This window comes from Pezoporus wallicus, unplaced genomic scaffold, assembly GCF_028554395.1.
Source record: "Pezoporus wallicus isolate ANWC-B61680 ecotype Strahan unplaced genomic scaffold, APGP_CSIRO_Pwel_v1 contig_3181, whole genome shotgun sequence".
In the NCBI taxonomy this organism is placed as follows: Eukaryota; Metazoa; Chordata; class Aves; order Psittaciformes; family Psittacidae; genus Pezoporus; species Pezoporus wallicus.
In genome coordinates, this window is record NW_026641700.1 from 6,576,637 (window position 1) to 6,597,479 (window position 20,843).

General features: G+C 40.7%; 3 protein-coding genes across 8 annotated transcripts in view; 1 reads left to right on the top strand and 2 right to left on the bottom strand.

The window, feature by feature from the left end:
- The window catches only part of ANKRD28 (ankyrin repeat domain 28), a 116,567-nt gene extending 113,409 nt beyond the window's left edge, over window positions 1-3,158 (top strand). For 2 of the 3 annotated variants that reach the window (XM_057424904.1, XM_057424903.1), the window contains exon 28: window positions 2,213-3,158. In XM_057424904.1, coding sequence (XP_057280887.1) covers window positions 2,213-2,499 — 287 coding nt within the window. In that variant the 3' untranslated portion in view covers window positions 2,500-3,158. Of the gene's footprint in view, window positions 1-441; window positions 539-2,212 lie in introns of all 3 variants that reach the window. The other variant, XR_008974298.1, reaches the window with a different exon arrangement.
- WIPF3 (WAS/WASL interacting protein family member 3) overlaps window positions 1-20,843 on the bottom strand; it is a 302,270-nt gene that overhangs the window by 81,134 nt on the left and 200,293 nt on the right. The gene's annotated exons all lie outside the window — the stretch shown is intronic.
- Window positions 12,514-19,849, bottom strand: BTD (biotinidase). Of its 2 annotated transcripts, XM_057424909.1 has the most exons (4): window positions 19,781-19,849; window positions 17,703-17,937; window positions 15,708-15,857; window positions 12,514-14,066 (listed from the first exon to the last, which is right to left on the bottom strand). In XM_057424909.1, exons 2-4 carry the CDS (start codon window positions 17,919-17,921, stop codon window positions 12,882-12,884), a joined length of 1,554 nt encoding a protein of 517 aa, XP_057280892.1. In that variant the 5' UTR covers window positions 17,922-17,937; window positions 19,781-19,849; the 3' UTR covers window positions 12,514-12,881. The 2 variants fall into 2 exon arrangements, with proteins under 2 accessions (XP_057280892.1, XP_057280891.1); XM_057424908.1 differs by lacking the exon at window positions 19,781-19,849 and having other exon boundaries at window positions 17,703-18,319.

Consider the following 20,843-nt stretch of genomic DNA (forward strand, 5'->3'; position numbering starts at 1 on the left):
GTTTAGTCTTTATGTTGGCCTTTAATGTTTTTTATGATGAACTGTGGTGCTCTGTTCTAGAATGAGCATAACTGTGAGTATTTGAGATCTTAGCAAGACGCAGTCTTTTAAAAAAAGGGGAGGGGAATGACATGACCCAGACTGGAGTGGAACCAAACCAAAAAACCCAAAAAGGTAGCAGATAACTGCTTGTTTTTCTTCTTTGAACTTTTATCAGATCACATTAGTGAAAGAAATGGTGTTGAATATGGCCAGCTTGAATAAACTTTGTGTGTCATCTTACCTTCATACAACCTCCAGCAACTGTAGATATTGTATGCATATGAATATCAATTCTGAGCCTTCTGTTGTGCCTTACGTGCCTGAAATGCAGTTTTCACCCACATGTAGTGAGCGCTGGCCCTTGCTTCTGAATCCTCTCAAAATGTGTCTCTTCTGCAGACTGTTAACTGAGCTGTTTAAGTGCTGTGATACCTTACTAACAATGAAAACATCTGCTGCGCTGCACTTCTGTACGGCCCTATCGCATGGTCAGCTGGTGCGTTTTGTGCTTGACATACCCGTGTGTTTCCTTGGACTGTATGCTCCTGTGGGCAGGGACTGTTTCTTACTCTGTTCCGAGCATCAAGCACAAGGTCTGTCCTGAGCAAATAATCAACTGCAAGATTGTCCTTGCTTGCCATTTCTCAATTTGCATCTACAGTTATTTCGCATAATGTGCCTACTGGTTTAAAACTTCTGTGCAGTTGTACAACACAGTGACTACTCGTGGGCTCTATCCTAAAACTTGGCCTGGATTTACTTCTGCAATAAAGATGATTCCTTAGCAGTCGAAATGCTTGTGGTAGAATGGGCACTGCCTCGTTTTCCATGCCTTCCTAAGATCTGGATAGCGGTCCATCCTGCAGTTTGCTTTAAAGCCACATATTATATTAAATGACCTGTGTGCCTTTTACCTGGACGTTTAACCACCTCTAAATTGTGGACTGCGGGTGGTGCAGGAGTTTACTCCCAAATGTGAGTCTTTCTGTTCAGCTCAAAGTGGGCAAATCTTACCACGTGAGGTGAGAGGTACAGCAAGGGTGCTACATGGTGATCTGGCCACCCACTTCTGTGTGGGTCTTGGCAGCAGAATCAGCTGTTATGTGTGGTTGTACTTATGTGATTGCCCTGCTTCTAGAGCTGCTATTGTCACCGCCAATTGCAGTGCCTCAGCGTTGTAGATATACCCTAAGACATGTGCCAAAACTAATCCTCAGGTGCCTTGCTGAATGGTAAGCCATAAAGCCAGAGACAGGAGCAATGCAAGGATCTCCACTGAGAATTGGAAGCTATTTTCCTGACATTTAGTAGTAGAAGGAAGTAGGTAGCAAAGGGGGAAGCTGCAAAAAGAGAAATGTTGGGGGATTGTTAGAGGCACAGTTGCCCAGAAGAAACTTCAATTACATAACCTGACTGCAAATCATTCCACAGCTGAGCCCCCCCTGCATATGGGGCTTGTCACAGTAGTGTTGCCTGGCAGGAATTTGGCCACACCGGTTGGACCATCAAGTAGTTTCTCTCTGCAAGTTGTAGCCTGCTGCTGCTAGTCCAGCTGACATTTCTTACACTTCTGTGGATTTCTTTATTGATATCCCTCAAATAGACATTAGACCCTAGGTTTATAGTTTATATTACTATATAATGTAATCAAGTATAGGTTGGCTGAAACTGGGCACTTTGCCTTTTCAGTTAACTGGCCTGATGCTTTAACCAGCTTGTTACTGAGATAGGCCAGTCTTATTAATATAACTGTTAGTGGTGAATGTGGAAGCTTCTGGATGAAGAAGTCCCTGACATGTTGAGCTGCAGTTTCTGCAGCGGCTCTCTAGTGACTGCCTTCACCCATCACTCCTGGTTGCCTTTAGCTGCCTCTCCCCAGCCAGGTGACTGCCTCACCATTTTCATAGCCAGGCTTTTCTGGCTGGCCTGGAGTGTCTGACTGCGCTTAACAAAGCCCACTAACTCCTGGGTTGGTTTTGTCACTGAAAGTTAAAAAACTCTAATTGATAATACATTTAATTTGATGGTGGTTGTGTTTTATTTTTTTAAAAAGCAGTGCAGAACTAAGTGATATAAAATACTTTTGCAGCTGAAAGATGACATGATCTTGGGGAAACTTTTACATTGTCCTCATTTTAAATGAAGGTTTTGTTTTCTCTTGACTTCCTAGGTTACACACCAGCTTTGGCCTGTGCGCCCAATAAGGATGTGGCTGACTGCCTCGCACTCATTCTGGCCACGATGATGCCTGTTTCATCGAGCAGTACATTACCTTCCCTTACGTTCAATGCCATTAATCATTACACCAACACCTCAAAAACTGTCACCTTCGATTCCTTGCCCATCATGAGGAGTGACCATAGCTCATACTGTACTTTCAACAACATTGGCAGGGAAGGTGGCTATCCATACACAGAAGAGGACGAACTCAATGACTCAGATTCTGAGACCTATTAGAAGCTGTGTTTTGTAGGTCTGAAGAGTTCACTGTCACGCTGGAAGGTCAGACTTGTGCTGTCATAAAGCTATCAGTGTCTGAATACAAAAAGAGGACAGACCTTTGAGAAGATGTTTTTTATGTGGTTGCATATTAAGAAAATATCTGTGAGACTCTAGGAGGATTTTTAAGAGCTTATTTTGCAGAAGAAGCAGAAATTCTTGAATAAGTACTTGGAATCCATGGCAAAAAAAAAAAAAAAAAAAAAGAATGTCAAAACTGTTTATTTAACTGTATTCTACCATTCTGTTTCTGGTGCCGGGAGTAATTTCTGCAGACTGGGCACCCTACTTGATGTAAATGAACGACACTATTGTACAACGCAGAGGATGCTAGATTGAAATATTATCAATGAAACTCAAACCATTTTGAAGGCAATAAATGAGTTTGGTACAGGAGGCATTGTTTGTGCTGCAAATTGCCAAAGGACCAAATAACTTAAAAAGATTTTTTTGTTTTTAAGTTTTTGTGAAAACTGGAATAGGTTATTTGAGAAGTTGTTTCAACCAAACCTTAATTACTTCTGGAAAAGAAGTTTAGATTTGGTTTTAAATGTTGATTTATTTTTTTTTAATCATCTGAAAGCCTTCCGACACTATTAAATGTACCGTGAAAGAAAGCAGACGTGCTTTTAAGTTTTATTTTCTTTTTTGTTTAGGTGAAATGAAAACAAACTTGTCATACTTTTATAATACTAAATTTAAACCAGCTAACAAGGTGAAGTCAGGGTGAAGCATGTACAGTGAAATAAGCAAGGGGAGGGGTGGGAGCGGTGGGAGGGGAGCGGTAATTGTTGCACAGTTTTAGACTTCTTTTTGTTTTTTCATTTCTGGGGTTTGGATTGAGATTATTATTTTTTTTAATTTAAAACTACACGAGTAACCTGGAAATCCTGAACCTACATAAAAATTGCAATGTCTCAATAACCCTGCTGCGACTGGGAGTTCTTTTCAATAATTAGTCCAATCCTCCCATCAGAAATTCGTGTCTAAGGTTAAAATTTTATATCCCTGTCACTTTTTTTCTTTTCTTATCCTGGAGTTACAGGGGTGGGGGAGGTGAATTTAAAAGTATATTTCCCTATTAGAGGATAAAGTACCGTGTCTGGTCTGTGGGAAGAGCTGTGTATCTTTGTTGTGCTCCATTTAGAAAGCAGACAGCAGAAACAGGTCCCTGTAAGGTAGTTCAGATGTGCCCAGAGATTTTTATTTTTTTTTAATTTATAACAGACTACTGTGGGGTTTTTAATTGCCTGAAGAATGAAAAAACTGACATAAGTAAGCTCAAGTTTTGTCTGTTAAATATGAATATTTACTTTATTTGGCTCTGCTTTAACTATAAGTGTTACTTTTCAAGTGACTTTGTCTGTGTACATGCAAGGAATCCTTGCATGTCCTGGTAAAGTACAAATAAATTACTACAAACTGATTCCAATTTCCTTTTTATCCTTTTTGTATTGTGAACCTGGAAATCTTCATGATATTGTAAATTATCAGCTGGTTTTCTGAACATAGTGTGGAAACACGGGACAATATTTTGATCTATTTGATAATTTTGAGGGGTTTTTGAAGAATTAATGAGCATGTACATAGAAATAGTGACTGCTTGAATACTGTATTTACCTGCACTCTTTCAGTACTTCAAGATTCTTGTATATTTTACGGTGTATAATAAAATGCAAATGTGAGTTCTACTAATGAATAATTTATTTGTATCTACAGAGCATTAATGACAAAGTCTCTTTTGTTGAATTGTTACAATTTATAAATCTACTTCACAAAGGCTTTGCCAGCATTTTCATTCTAAAGTGAAGCTGAGCTATTTACATGTAAAGCATTTTAAATGTCAGTTACATCATTATTCCTTTAGGCTTCCTTTTAAGTACCACTTTCTTCGCCATTTGTGCCTGTGCTCATTGTTCTACTGCAGTGTTTGTCTGTGAGCAGAATTAGGTGACTTGGGGGAGATGGTGATTTCTGTACTTTGTTCCCTCTGAATCTTTCAAGTATGGGGCAGTGTGGGAGTGACATACGTGCCTCAGCTGAGCATGCAGGCAGCACTCAAACTCCATACTGGTCTGTCCCGAGATTCACGGCATCTGTTTAAATACAAAGGCTAAGCAGACCCATTTTCCTCATACGCTTATGGAAAATCTGATTCCGAATGCCAGGTAGCATGCCTGTTATTTAAAATGGTAGTAACTGAATGTTTCTGTTAATGAAACTGTCCAGTTTTTGTTGATCCAAAGAAACTGAGAAAATGGGATATTAATATACCTTTATTATCTGCACTAATTTCTGTTTGACTTCAAGATGACATTACCTCAGTGTGTGGTGCTTGTAGCCACAGGGCAGTTCATAGCAGGGGACTCTCCTTACTTGAAACATTATCAGGGGAGCAGAGACTGAGCTACATACATCCACTGTATGCCTGGATGATGGAGGTGTAAAAGTTAAAGAGATTTGGGTATGGCATACAGGCAAATACAGGAAACAGGGCTGTCAAACACCTTTGTTTTCTTATGTCAGTCAGAAATTGTGCCTCTTTTCCGTTTCATTGCTACTCACCTTTTGAGGAAGAAAACTTTTTCACTGCATTAAATTGCATTATTTTTAAGTTTTGTGAGTGAACTTCTAAAGAGCAAAACATCTGTCCTACTACAAACTTTTAATGCTCCATTTAGGAATTCAGATGAGACATGAATCACAGAACTCTATCTCATCATGAGAATTTACATAGTGAGGCTGTAGATGGCAATTTGCAGGTGTTTGGTTGTTCCTATTTAAATCCAGAAGAGAACAAAGAAAATCCTTCCATTACTACCTGGCAGCACAGGTAGGACAGTAACTGTGCCTTGTTAAGTGATAATTGGGACTAGTACTAGAATGTGGTCTTACTCCGAAACTGGAACGTTACTTGTTTAAAGAACAAGCTACTGTGGTCGGAGACAGCTTTCTTAATGAGAGGTCACGGAACAGAAGGTTCCTTGTTCCCGGGAACAAGAACACTGCTGTCTGTGGCTGGTGAGGGGTTTGTATTTGGAAAGAAGGTGTTCATACCGCAGTGGAGGGCTGTTCATTTCTGGAAAGTGATCCTGGAACCTCAGTCTTTCCAAAAGAAATCCTCCTCTTTTTGTACCAATGAATAGGCACATGATAGTCACAGCCTTCATCCAAGCAGTCTCTTGGATTTTCACTGAGAGAGATCAGTGAGCCTCGGCTGGACCACTGAAGCAGTACGTTGGGATAAAAGAAACCCTTTTTATCCTGAAAACACAGAAGTCACATGGACTTCAGGAATGAGGACAACCATCTCTGCTCAGCTTTCTGTGTACTTGTGGGATGCTTTATGTGGTTTTAAGTTCTCAAGATAAGTGTTCTGCAGGAAAAAATGCCAAATTAGTATTAATCTCCTAGGCTGAGCTGTCACTGGCTGTCACTATGTGGTAGCATAAATACAGGATACTGTTAAAATCACAGAATCGTAGAATGATCTGGGTTGGAAGGATCTTAAACATCATCCAGTTCCAACCCCCTGCCACAGACAGGGACACCTTCCAGTAGACCAGGTTGTTCCAAGGCCCGTCCAACCTGGCTTTCAAAACTAACAATCAGTCTGCCTCTCCCCCGTCTCTTAAAACCTTGACCTCTCTGTGTCTCTTGCTTTGTGTTTCCTTCTGTTACTCCTTATTGCTTCGCCACACGGATATCTCAAAAATAAATGTGTATTTGGAACAATCAGAGCTAGAAATACACGCTTCTTAACTTGGATCTTGGTTGTGATTGGTTGGTTTGGGTTTTTTCCTGGTTGCATATTTTCTTGTTTAAAATTCTGACTTGCCTACTAGGCTAAAGATCTAATAAATGTTTGGTTAAAAAAAAGTTAATATTTAAAATACATTACTTCAAAATTTTGCTCCTTTTAACATCTACCCAAAGGGCACTAAGGGTGCCAAAGCTGTTACTGCATCTATAAGGAAGATGACTAAAAAGGAGCATGAGTTTATGCTTACAGATTCTTCAACCTAATAATTCTGGTTTTGAGAGGGACTGGCTTTCCTGCCTTGCCTAGAGATTATGTCCATTTAAAGGCAACTACTGCAGTAATCCAGAATAACATACTCTGTTTATATTCTAGTTTTATGTTAAATCTGGCTGTTGCAGATGTACACAAGTGTTGTTCTGGTAGCTCAGCCTCTTTACTGTACGTTTGTGGTGAACTTTGTTAATCATGCAATAACTGGGTGAGAGGATAAGCCTGTAGAAGAATTGTAAGCGACGGTGAACACTACAAAGGACTGCTGTCTGGCATATATTGTGTGAAGTTGTTTCATGTGCGTCATCCTCGAACACTTCTAACAAGGCTGGATGTGTCGAGGGTTCCCATACTACTGAAATTCCACGCTTGGATCAGTGAGGTTCCCATCTTCAAGACTGAAACCTGAATTAAAAGGAGGGTGAATGTTGATGGAAACAGCAGCTCTGGAGGATGTGCTCTCTGGCTCGATGTACCACATGATGGGCGAGGGAGCTCCCTGGCTGCAGCTGGAGGAGGAGCCAGCAGGAGAACCACCGGTCTCCCCATCTCCTACCATTTTGCTCTGTGGCTCTGCCAATGGTATGTATCCACTTCGCCAAAAATGGCATCATACTTTTGGTTAAAAAGCATGGATTCCTGCTAACAGTAATTCCTGGTAATCCAGTCCAGGCTGGAATCGGACTAATAGCCTTGGAGAGAAGTGCCTTTCTAATCTCTTCATAAGTAAACTTCTACCACCACTGCCAAAGTCTGGACTTGCACTCAGCAAAATCTGTTCTAATATCAAGAAAAAGTAAGTATTTAAATGCTTGAAGGTGGTCCAGCAAATTCACACAAACCCTTAAATCTAAGACTAGTAATTATTGCTTCTTTTAGTAATCTCTCAATGATTTGTGATAACTTCCTCATAATCCTTTGATCTGCTGCAGAAGCTAATGGGATGGTTGGAGAAGAATTCTTTCAGATTAGGATTAAAAAATTCTTTATAAATCTGAAGCTGTAAAAATTAATAAGTAAAACATTGTATGTAAAAATTTATAAATCCCGGGTCTCCTTTACAGACTGAAACCTGAGACCTTAAATGTGAAGAGATGCAATATAAGCCTCTGAGTTGTTAGCTGGTAGCACTGGCTTTTTTCTTTTTTCTGGAGTCCTTTTCTCACTCCAGTTTTCTCATATCCGTATGTTTTGAATCATGTTAAGTGTAAAGGAATCACCATGCATTAATTTGAAATGGCAAAAGAACTGATTCTTAAAGTATGTATAATGCTCTATAAGCCTTATCACAAAATCCATTTTACTCTTTAACAGGAGAAGCAAACGCCTGGCTGGATGTCGTAAATGCCACCCAGGCCACTTGCTTGATCCATGTATTGTATCTACCGAGAGAAAGACCCAACTGGCAGCCTTAGAAAAGAGCATTTCTTTCAGTTGTTCAGTTACCCAGAGTCCAGGAAAACTGCAAGTGTTCTCGTTTCCTTTCCCTGGGGGAAAAATGGTTACAGATGTGACTACAGTTTTCAAGCTGTGGGCTTCCTGCCTCTACAACTCATGTTGCAGCAAACACTCCTGACAGGGAAAGAAGATGAGTATCCCTGCTTGCAGGACTTGAAGATTTCTTGCAACTCTTCCCAGCCTGGTATCCCAGTCTCTAATATCCTAGTATTCTGGTATCATAGTCTGTTTGTCTTCAAATAAAGCAGTATCTGACACCTGTATTTCTCTGGTGCCGTGTGCTCATTTACATGAGAATAAACCAAACACGGAATGGAGCGAGCTTTGTTTTAACAATATTCAGGGTTGGGAAAGGAACCTTGTAGTATTTCACCATGTAACCATAAACACAGTTGAGTAATATGGAACCTAAAGAGCCTTTCAAGCTGTCTTAATATTGTTAGTGCCAGTCAATATTTAGAGGAGAAAAACACCTTACATTCTTTTTTGTCATTAAAATTGACATGGAGGCAACTAGAAATTCTGCTATTCAGACTCAGAACAGAACAAAAACCAAACCCCAGCTTCCAAGCCTGGTCAGATGACAGACATGCAGACTTGCTTCTCACTGTACCTAGGAGTTGACTTGGTTCAGAAAGCTTAAGACGCTGAGGTCTCAGATGTTGTTTTTGAAAGAATAGATACGATACCTTAAACAGTTTTAAAGTAAAATCCAAGGATTTGCATCCCATCCTGGCAGGTATTTCCCATCCCATGCCAAACTTTGTTATTCAAGCTGTCTGCATGGTTTTCCTGAAATCTTAAAAATCTTTCTAAGAATCTGTTAACTTCCCAAATTCAACATTTCTCATCTTTTCTACCAAGAATTCATTTGATCTGCTGTGGGTGCCACTAAACAATTCTGACTTCTGACCTGTGTTGCTGATGCCTGTCCTCCCAGTGAAGGGAGGAAGGAGAGTACAGTGGGTCTCTGAAGAACTTAGCTGACCATTAAAAACTTGATTGAGTGGTAACTCTCACTTCAACCTGTGAATATTTGGGGGTTTTAGGAATAGCATTTGTCACTTTTTTAAAAACCTACATAAATGGAGGAGGAGGGAGGGGGTGGCTCTTTTGAGCCACTGAGTCTGTGTGCACGCCATAGTGGTGGTTAAGCACTGTTCAGATCCTGTGACAGTTCTGAAAACCTTATTTTCTTCACTTGGCTCTTGTATTCACTTTAGATGGTAGGTCTGAAGTAGCCAAAAAGGGCAGTTAGTGGTTTGTGTTGGTCCTCTTGGGTCTTCTGTGATGCTGGGATGTTTGTTAAATAGCTGATGCTGCAAGAGGTCAGAGCCTGGGCCACGCCGTGCTGTGCCTCATAATGATGGCTTCCTTACTACTGCATTGGCTGCGGAAGCCCTTGATGCCCAGTTGATTCACACTGGTTCATTTTACTTGCAGAGATCTGACTTCATAAGCTCATGTGCACTTGTGCCTTGTGAAGATCTTGTCCCAGGCTGTCACCAGTTCCTTGGGCTGTTCCTATGCCTCTCAATTCCAGTGTCCTCTTTACTAAATGTGCCCTTAACGTGCTTTCTGGTGGTTTCTCTCCCTGTAATCAGAGTATCCCACATCCACCTGGAAAACTCATTGGTCATGTGAATCCCAAATCAGCAGATCCCTTATGAGGAAACTCCATGCTGTTCCACCTACCTGGACAGACAGTTTCTGTGGTTGTCCTCCCATTCCTGGGGGCAGTGTCAAGGCCCTTTAAAGACATCATCCCCTGCTGTCTGTATGACTTAAAGCTGTTCTAGGCTTCACCTGTACTTTCTGTATGCCTAAAGATCCTTGTGCTCTGGTTTGGTTTTGTTGCACTCACACATGGAAACAGTGCAGGAAGCTTTAATAAAACTATTTATGTCTGTTGAAGAGATAACAGATGACGGACTGTACCTCTTCAGTAAATGGTATGTAGCTTTGTTCACATGGATACTAGGTTGTTTGGGAGCAGTGCTGCATTCAGCAGGGCAGTTCTGCGACTGATACTCCAGTGCAGACTTCTAAAAGCCACCCATCGGTGATGGTGAGTGTCACAGGTTACTGTCCAGTCACCCCATTTCAGAACAGGACATGTCTGTTGTCACTCAAAGATTGGGATGGTAATTACTGGTAATTCTCCATTGTGTCTAGTACTGACTGTTCCACTTTCTCCAGTGTTTTTCTGCTAAAGGCCACTCTTGGCTGAACAAAGTACGAGAACACACTTTCAGGGAGGAGACAGAGCAACGTGCCCCATGCAAAAGTAAGGCCAGAACATCTTGTTTCCTAATAGTTCTGACATATCCACACTTAGAACACACTTTGCAAGTGTCTCACAGATACTTTTGTTTTCCTTAAGCACAGAAGATACATGCAACACTGTTTACTTGTTTAGCCTAACTCCTTGTGATACTGGTTTAGGACTAAATCCAAAACAGAAGTTAGTGCAAGAGGATGTGTGTTTTTCAGCCTAGGAAGTAGAGTGAGGAGGCCTTGTCCTGAGAGCTGAAATTCTTCTTCTTTTTAGACTTGCTTGTACGGTACTAAAACCAGAAGCACAAATAAGCACCAAAAATGCTCTTCTGTTTTACCCAAATTCCGGCTCTGGAATTTGTACAGCATTTAGCAAGAACACTGCTATGGGTGCCAAAGAATGAATGATTAATAACCCTGAAGTGGGATGGCCTCCTTTTACATCAACATGTTTATAACCAGTGAGATACAGATATTCCACTTTCTGTATTTCTGTCCAATATATGCTGCAGGATAAACGAACTTGTTGTGTTGCTGCATCAAAGCTGAACGTGACTAGGCCCTGGCTCACAGTAATGGAACTTGGATAAGGAAGGTTTGATAGAGCCCAAGATAGCCAATATTTATATACTTAATTGCGTAAATATTTCAGAAACCTTCAGGTAGAAATTGAGCAACTTCTTGGTTGTTTTGCTTTCTGAAGCCAGAAAGTGAGCTCGTTCAAAGCAGGAGCTTATTGAGCACTGTCCTGGGTTCAGCAGTAGCAGTCATTTTTCTCCTTCTTAGTAGCTGGTGCAGTGCTGTGTTTTGACTTTCAGCCTGGGAACAATGCTGATAACACCGATGTTTTTAGTTGCTGCTCAGTAATGTTTACTCTGACCAAGGACTTTCTGAGTCTCATGCTCTGCCAGGGAGGAGGGGAAGCCGGGAGGAAGCAGACAGGATACCTGACCCAAACTACCCAGAGAGGTATTCCATGCCAAAGACGTATTCCATACATCATGCCCAGTATATAAACTGGGGGCCATTACCCGGAAGGGTCAGATCACTGCTCAATTGGGCTGGGTACTGGTCGGTGGGTGGTGAGCGGTTGTATTCTCTTCCCTTGTTATTTCCCTTATCATTATTATTACTGGTGGTAGGAGTAGTGATCTGTGTTATACCTTAGTTAATGGACTGTTCTTATCTCAACCCGTGGGAGTTACATTCTTTCGATTCTCCTCTCCATCCCTCCAGGAGCGGGGTGGGGGAGTGAGCAAATGGCTGCATGGTACTGAATTACAGGCTGGGTTTAAACCACAACAAGCACCTTCCAGTGAACATACCTGTAGCTGCCACAGTGGTTTGAGCTTGAACACAACTCGGAACTGACTCAGATCACCCAAACGTAGACTCACAGCTGTCCTGTTAGTGCTCTGCTCCTCTGGGCTTGAGTAACAGACTGAGCAATATGACCACACAAAATGAAAAAGTTTATAAATGATCTTATCTGAATTTAACCTCAAATTTATATCCTTTGAATATTCTCTTCCCAACTTCTTCACTGCAGTAGCACAGTTTGTTACTGCAGTACAAGTTACAGCACTTGCTAGCTGCTGCTCTGGAAAGAACGGTGTGTTTTACTTCTTTAGCAGCAGGATCCTGCCATCTGGCACACAAAGTATTTATGCAAAAATCTTGCTGACCCACAATTCATTATGTGTTTTTCATAGCTCTTGTTGAATGAATTTATGAACAACATGTAAGACATCTTAAAGTCAAAACAGTCCTGAAATGATCTCTCAAACAGGGAAAGTCAAAAGTATTTAAACAGTACATAACATAGTCGTTGATATTCACTGCTGATGGTTTTTTGCACAGTAGGCTGGAAATTGTGTCTTAATGCAGCCTAGTTTTTCACAATCATTTGATATCCTCTTCCCCAGATTAGCTGTTCACAACTGTAACTCTCAGTTACTGTTAAAAGTATATGATAAAACTCACAGAGTTTTCTAACAGGACTAAAGACAACCCAGTGGCCAGTGCATGGCTGTGATTTCAGCTGGGAGGTTTTGACTCATCAGAAAAGAACACCAAATCATGGCACCCTAACCAAAACTCAGACCCTCACCATATACAAACTATATGTGTGTATACAGATATATTTTCATGCACAGTATGTCTGCCTCCATTCCCTTTTCTATTTTTCTTCTTCTTTGCAATGGCTTTCCATTCCATTCCTTTCCATGCTCCTAGCCAGGACCCTAAAAAACCAAAGGATTAATTTAAAAGAAACAAATTCAGTTGAAATGAGAAATGTTATTTTCACTACATAAAACATCACAACGCATTACAACAAGCCTTTATCCTCACAAGGCAGTTCTTTTACTTCTGGTAGGACTTAACATACCAAGGTACAGATAATACTTAGAGCCTCTAAGGTTAAGTGCTTCACTTATCATTTCAAATGTGAAATCCAATCAGTAGTCATGTACAAACACACCTGAAGCTTTAGGAAGTACAGATGTTCAACAACTTAAGATATATGCTCTCAGCATACAGGCAGTTATTTTCTGATTCAATCAAGTATCTGTTAGTCCTTTTCATACCATCGTCCATATAGACCAGCTGTCAAAAGGCCAAAAGATGTTCTATTTTTGCTTATGAAATAGTGGTTGTTTTTCCAGCCCATGTGATCAGCAAAGTCCAAGGTAATATCAGATGTCAGCAGTAAAGGAAAGATGTAAGGGGTACTCATATTTCCCCATAGCTGGAAATCTATCAGAGCAGTGGCATGTGTAACTTCCTCTCCACAAGTGCTGAAGTTGAGACCACCACACTTTACTAATGCACAGGCCTGGACATAGTATGTGCCATGCACTGTATGGAGCCCATCAAAAACTCCCAGAGCATATAACTCATCGGTTAAAACAGCTCTCCGATAGTTTAAGTAACAACAAAGGGTATTGGCACAAACTTTGACCTCTCCTTTTTCCCCCCATACAGGAACAAAAGTAAAGTTGTCATACATCATTTCTGAATAAAATACAGGAAGGAACTGTTCATTTCCTTTTTCCGACACTCCGCTGGGGGTCTCTTCTCCCTCCTTAAAGCAAACTTGATCATCCAGTGAGGTGCCTATAAAAGTCTTGCATGAATTATGCAAGTTTTCTCTGACTCTCTCATTACTCTCCACATCGGTTTTATAATCTGTGGTAATCACAGGAATTTCTGCTACTATGAGCTTGCCACCGTAACTTTCCATGTTGTGGTAGATGAACGATTTGACTGGAGTATATATGCCACTCCCTGTCATGCCCAAGGTAGGGTGGTGGATATTAGCTGCTAAAATATTGATGTTGAAAGCTGTTGCAAAAGCTTGTTGAAATTCTACAGCAGACAGGAGTGGGAGCTGGTTCATCCACGCAGTTGGATATACAATTTGTTTCAAATTGTATTGTCTGATGAGGTTCACTGCAGGCTCAAAAAAAAGTATATCAAAGCAAGTGAACATGCCAAACTTGCCAGCAAAAGGGGTATCAAAGAATTTATAGTCAGGTTCTGGTGGGGTATCAAAAGCATATTCAAAGTACAGATTGTGTTTGCGGTATGTGGCTACTAGCATGCCATCAGCATTGAACGCCACGTTGGTATTGAACTGGTATCTTCCATCAGAGGGACAGTGAGGATCTGTGTGCTCACAGGGCTGCTTAGTTCCTAAGTTTGCCACAAGGAATATTTTGTTCTTCAGTGCCATGCAGCTCAGACGCTGAAGAACCTGGAGAACAGCAGGGGGAAATGTAAGCACTTAAGAATGCAGACGAGTAAGCTTTACTTAAGCAGCTGTGACTTATTTAATATTTTTTGAATTATTATTTTCAACTGGAAAATGGAACTCATTTGACCATATCTGTAAAATCTAAAAGTTCTGATGATCTGGAACCAGTAGCTTTCTAGACTGAAAAATATTTCAGATACTAATTTAAAAAAAAAACAAACAAACTGGGTTTTATATCCTGAGAAGTAAGTAAATCTCTCTATTTCAAGGGTATTCATTTTCAGAAACTTCTGACTCTTGCAGGATCACCAGTGGTTTAAAACACCACAGGTCAACTGAAAGCTTTGACAAGGCAGCGTAACTCACCTGTGTGTCTGCCTTTAGAACAGCAAACATCTAATTATGAACATCAGTGGCTTTAAACTGACAGAGGAGAGATTTAGATTAGGCATTAGGAAAAAAAATTCCCTATGAGGGTGGTGATTACACTGGCACAGGTTGCCCAGAGAAGCTGTGGCTGCCCCATCCCTGGCAGTGCACAAGGCCAGGTTGGATGGGGCTTTGAGCAACCTGGTCTAGTGGAAGGTGTCTCTGCCCATGGCAGGGTGTTGGAACTGGATGAGCTTTAAGGTCCTTTCTAATCCAAACCATTCCATGATTCAATGATTTGCACCTGTAATGGCTTGTTCCTACAACTAGATATTTTTACTCTATAATTAAAAAAAAAAAAATTTGTAGCTACAACTTGAGACAAGCAGAGATGGAAATGGGTAGACTTTGCATAGTTACAGAAAGGAAATACAAAAAGTCACAGACTACAGTATTACTGGGGTGTTTTTTCTGCACCATAGGCTGTATGTATCAAAGACCACCAGTACTGCAATCTCCAAATAGGATCTGAATGGCAAACTCAGCTCTGGCTTGCTTGCCCATCCTCAGTGGTAGTAAAGATTCACAGGGTGAAGTAGGTCACCATTTGTAACCCTGATTCATGTTTGCATACAAATTCTGCTTAGTAGGCACCTGCAGAATTACTTTCATTATATTGACTATTGTAACGTTAATAAGAATAGTTTGTATTACTAAACATGGTTATTTTCACTTCAGGTTCAGAACAGTCAAAAACTACCAGTTCTGTACCCTGCAGGTCACACTTGGTATGTACCAAGTTGTGACCTCTATTACACTATAGCAGGTCAAGTCCAGTTACTTGTGCTGATCGTTTCACATACAATCACCAGTCAGAATATTCTGATATCATTAGGTCATTAAAACTGCATAATGGGAATGCATCAAAAGTGAAGATAGTGTTCTGTTGTTTTATATAAGACAATATTGTTCAAAATTAAATCGCACAATGTATCCTATTAGAGAGTAATCACCATTTCATGGGTTGGGAAGGATGAGATGACAAATCCAGATGGTTCATAAACAAGCTAACCTTCTTGCATGTAAAACTCTCCTCTGCTAAGAATAAAACCTGCATAAACTTGTGAGTTCATGAAAACAGAACCTAGTACTATGAGTTGTGGAACTTCTTGCTCACCTCCTTAAGCAAAACTACTACAGCCAGTTTCCCACTTGGAGCACAAATCTAGCATTCAATTATTCCACCTCTGCAGAAATCACTCCTACATTTACCTCTGTGTCATTGAACAAATACGGCTCTCTGCACGGATTCCACTTCACAGACTGTGAATGCAGAACGAAATCTAAGTAAGGATAAATGGAACTTCTGGTGAAATTGAAGCCATGGATTCCATCTTCAGGAAAAACAATGATTTGTGCCCCCTGTATGTAAAACAAAGACGTGTTTTGTAGGCAAAGGAAAACCAACCTATATACGAAAGGGAAAAGGGGAATCTCATGGGTAAAAAGAGCTAAGAAAGTAAAGGATAACCCAAGTATGTTTTGACAAAAATGTAGTTTCAAAGTATCTCTTCCTTGACTTCATAGTAGGTATAACTATCTGTATTAAAAAAAAACAACAATTTATTTAACCTGACATATACCTCTTACCTTGAAAAATAACTTATTGGATGTTAAAGGCATGCAAATAAGAGCAGACTTCATCAAAAGTCTTACCAAAAGTATTCTTCATTGATCACCATCATCATGGCTTGACTTCACGAATGAAGATTTGGGAAGGGCTTTACCCACACTTACTACAAGCGCGCTGATGACTAAAAAGGCCAATGTGAGCTGATGACTAAAAAGGCCAATGTGAGATGATAGGCAAATCCAGCTGCAAAAAGCACAGCGAAAGGTCTCCTTGGGTGGTATAGGCAGGGCGCAATTCTTTCTATGTTCTCCATCGATATGAATCATGAAAATGACATCATTCAGGTTAAAAACTAATGATGTTACAAACTAATGATGTTAAAATTTGCCTTCATTTTCTTTTCAGAATTACACTATTAGCACATGAACTTTGTCAAAGGTGCTGTATCCACGTCAAAGGTGCAAGCAGCATCATTTAATCCAGTCTATACACTTTGATTAGGTATATAGGGTTGGATAGAGTACTGGGAGTACTGATTCCAGAAACAGCTTGACTGTGGTTTGATAGAGCTTTGAGCAGCCTGGTCTAGTGGAAGATGTCCCTGCCCATAGCAGGGGGGTTGGAATGAGATGACCCTTAGGGTCTCTTCCATCCCAAACCATTTTATGATTCTGGTAGAAACGGAGCCATGCCAAAGCTAGGCTGGCTCTACCTGAAGTTCAGGGAGATATGAACTGTTCCTAAAAATGGGGTGAATTTCTCTTATATCAGACACAGCATCAGACACTGACTTTCCTGTGACTTTTCAAAAGTCAGATCAAATGTGCTATGGCTTTGGGATAATTTATGTGTCCTGGATGCCATACTGCATAACTATTATGCTTCTGGACTGTGATGCCCAGTCATCTGAACATCTAAAAAAAAAAAAAATACATATATAATGGAAATTAATGTTTTCAAATTGTATAAAAATGGTAATTCTTCTGTTCCAGAACAACACTTGTGTGAAACTTGCAAGTCAGCTCTTCTCTGCTTCCTCTGACTAGAACCAGCTTTGGATTTTCTTGGGGAGGGAAGGAAAGGAAGCTGTATATAAGAACAGCCAGAAATACTCATCTCTCTCCTCTATTTAGACTGAGAATCATTCCATGGAGGGCAGGAGAAAGGAATGGAAAACTTTACTTCCACAAAGTTGTTAATGGTGGAACATTAAGTTCCAAAGCATTTAACTTCTTTAGCTTTTAGAGACATTCAGGAATTTCCATTGAGAGCATTGGAATAAAATCAAGCCCAAAGACAGCTGCCTGTAAGACAATCTTTCAATAAAAACATTCCATTTAGGAAAACAGAGTAGCTGGGTATTCAGACCAAAATAGAAAATTAATTCCCCTATACTAAATAACTATAGGCATGTTTTTCCAAGCTTGGAATAACTCAAGCCAGGCAAGCTGCTAATTGGCCTGATTTTTTTCAGAGCTGCTGGCAGGTCAGAATGTCTGAAAAACCAGACCGTAGTTATGTATATAAATATGGATTTAGTTGCCTGGGAACACAAATGTGAAAGATTATCCTCAAACAGCACTTACTCTACATAAACACAGGACACATGCAATTGCTACTAAGCTGTGGCATACCTGTCTTGCAGCAGCCACTGCTTGCTGTTCATAGATGTCTAGGTTCCTGCCCATGAGCTCCAGTGCAGACTGTCGATCAACCAGGGCTGTTGGGTTAGGACTCAGTATGGACTCATGTTCATACACAGCAGCAATATAATGCCCCTCCCTCTTAACTCTTCCTGAGACAACTTGACAGCAAAAGAAGCAGATGAACAGCTTCCAGCACAGATCCACCATGGTGCATGCCAGAAATCTGGAGTGAAAAAAAACCCAAACAGGTGGGGTGGACAGAGCTTAATCAACAAATCATGCCAGGAATTAAAGTTTACTATTAAATATGGACTGTAACTGAGACTCTCAGCAGCATTTGAACTGAGTGTGTTGTTTTTAAATTCCTAACTGACCACAGGCGTACTGTTTCTAAACCTTAAACCTAACTGTGTTGGTGCTTTAAATAACTGTGTCCTGTCCAAAAGCATTTTCAGCAAAGTGTCAATATACACATACCTTCAAGAGTAAATTTAAAGTTACCTGAAGCACAACAAAAACAGAATAAAGCCTTGGCATCTCTGTCAACATGAATTAAAGTTACTCAATTTATATAAACAGTTTTGAGAAGTGATGTACAATAAGCTACCCTTGCTCTCCTGCATCTTGAGGAAAACACTTGGTACTTATGGGGGAGGGGGTGTGACATCAGGAATAGAGCATCCTACTTTGTCCTGTGTAGCTTAGCTCTGCAAATGAAATACCAAAGTACATGTTAAGATATAAAGCAGTAGCACTGGGAGGGAAAGGAGAGGTAGAAAGCCTCTCACAGTTAAGGAAGCCACTTAAAATAAACAGTGTTGCACTCCACTGACAAAACTCCTTTCTATTTCTGTCATCCCTTTAGAGTCAAAACACCTATTTAGGACAGGAATGGGTTCTAGTCAGCTGTTCCTCAATTAAGTTGTCAACTAAGATGTAATCAGAATTCATCATTACTAGTGATGGCAAGAGTTGGTGAGTTTCAGATCACAGGATGGATCCGCTACAAGTTACAAAATTAGCCTTTGGCCTTCTAAGCTGAAAACACCAACATAAAGAATTAGCAGTTAATGGGCTTCTACAAAATCTGTTTTACAGATGTGCTTGAAGAATTCTCTTTTTCTTTTTTTCCCTCACCATGTCTTATTTTCTAGTGGCCTGAAACACCCAAAGTACTACCCTGAACCCCCTTCCTTGTTCAGACACACAGGAGGTTTGGCAGTGAACATCCAACTCACAGTCCCAACTGGCTGAATCTGAGCCAACTAAAATAATTCCTCTGGGTCCTTACCCTTGGTAGTGACTACTGCTAGTACTACTGATGGTGTCTGAGCACTTACATGAGTGCTCCCGATTGCCTTTCCCTTAGTTGACAGCTTAAATAACAGAACCCCTCTATCTAATGGGCTGCTTCTAACAAGGAGAGCTGTGACGAGCCCAGAGTCTGAGCCTGGAGACAGTAACCTTTCCAGCCAAAATTAGGATACCATCAGGGTTTCCTCAGCCCTTACAGACTGCTGAGGCTCCAAATAAGTCTCAGCCACAGTCTGGTGGCTTTTGCTGGTTTCTGCAATGCAAAATGCTACACTAATAAATCCTTTCCTTGAAAAGAAGTTTATTTGCTTAACGTCTACAGAGCTGTCACCTCACCTGAGCCACGACTTTAAAAGAAATTTGCATGAACTGAAATGCTTTACAATTTTGTATTTTTCTGTCCCTTTCTTGTGACCTATGTGGTCTTTTGCCTGGCAGACATGTTTCAGTAGAGTGATTTCATTCAAACATGAGTACTTCAACGCAGTATTACTGTCAGGCAGTCACGATATTCTAGTTACAGTTCTATACAAAAGGTAGAAAGACCGGTGTTTAAGTTTGGATGTCAACTCAGACAATTTCCCCCAGTCCCGGTGCAGACTGTCTTCCTATTCAGTTTTCCAGAATCAACTAATCACAGTACACTGTGAAGCAAAGCATTCAATCATTCACTTTTGAACAACTTTGGAAACTTACAAGTTTGTCAACTCTCACCATACACAGATGTATACACAGTGCAAAACAATACATACCCCGCTTCTGAGCACTTTTGTACTTGCAAGAATCCAACAGACTGAAAAATAGAAGTAGCACATTAGTCTGGGTCATCTTAAGTGAATGATGCCCGTTAAGCTATACTAACATTAACAATTATTAGTAAAAATAAATAAATAAATTAAAAAATGGCTATGGAAATTTGTATTTTTTTTTTTAGTGATATCCATAATGTTGCTGTCATTCTGGTATATTGAAACCAAGAAATCAATGTCCCCTGCATAAATATGTTTTTGTATATAGTCTTTTTTATGAGGTTTGGGGGGATTTTTTTGCAGTGGAATCACAGCTCAATACAAACAGGTACCTTGTATCTCCTTTTCTGAAAAATGTTTCTTCTGTGTACAATGCATTATATAACTGTGCTTTTATCCAGAGTGCAATCTATTTTTCAAGAATGCGGCCCACTCAAATATGTTTTACAGTAAGTTTTCTATATTTCACAGGATTCCTGACGTACACCTTGTCTCATAATTACAAGATCTATGTTAACGAACTTCATGAGCAAGGATAACTGAACTCTGCCATTATTAGTGGTTCAGCCTGAAAAACTCCAGATGGTAGCACAATCTGTCAGCAGGTGGGGCAGAACATTCTGAACTGTGTCACTTCTCGAACACCTGCACTTGGCATGGTGCCGTCCTTCAGATACGATTTGAGGTCTAGTGGAAGGTGTTCCTGCCCATGGCAGAGGGCTTGCAACTAGATGATCTTCAAGGTCCCTTCCAACCCAAATCATTCTGTGATTCTGTGACTTCAGGGAAGTGCCTCACACTATGCTCCCGCTTCTCCTCAAAAATGCTGGCAGCGGGTTCCTCCATCTGAAGCAGCCTGTACTTTGCCCCGCTTTGTGTCAGCGATCTCCAACCAGCTCCAGAAAGCTTCAGGGTCACGCTGCAGAGGCCGCTGCCCTACTTACAAACGCGCTTGGCCCTGCTGCTCCCACGGGCCTCGAGGTCGCGCTGCCGCACGCCAACGTGGCAGACCCTGGGGCGGGCGGCGAACCCGACCACCCGTTCCCGTTCCCGTTCCCCCCGGTTT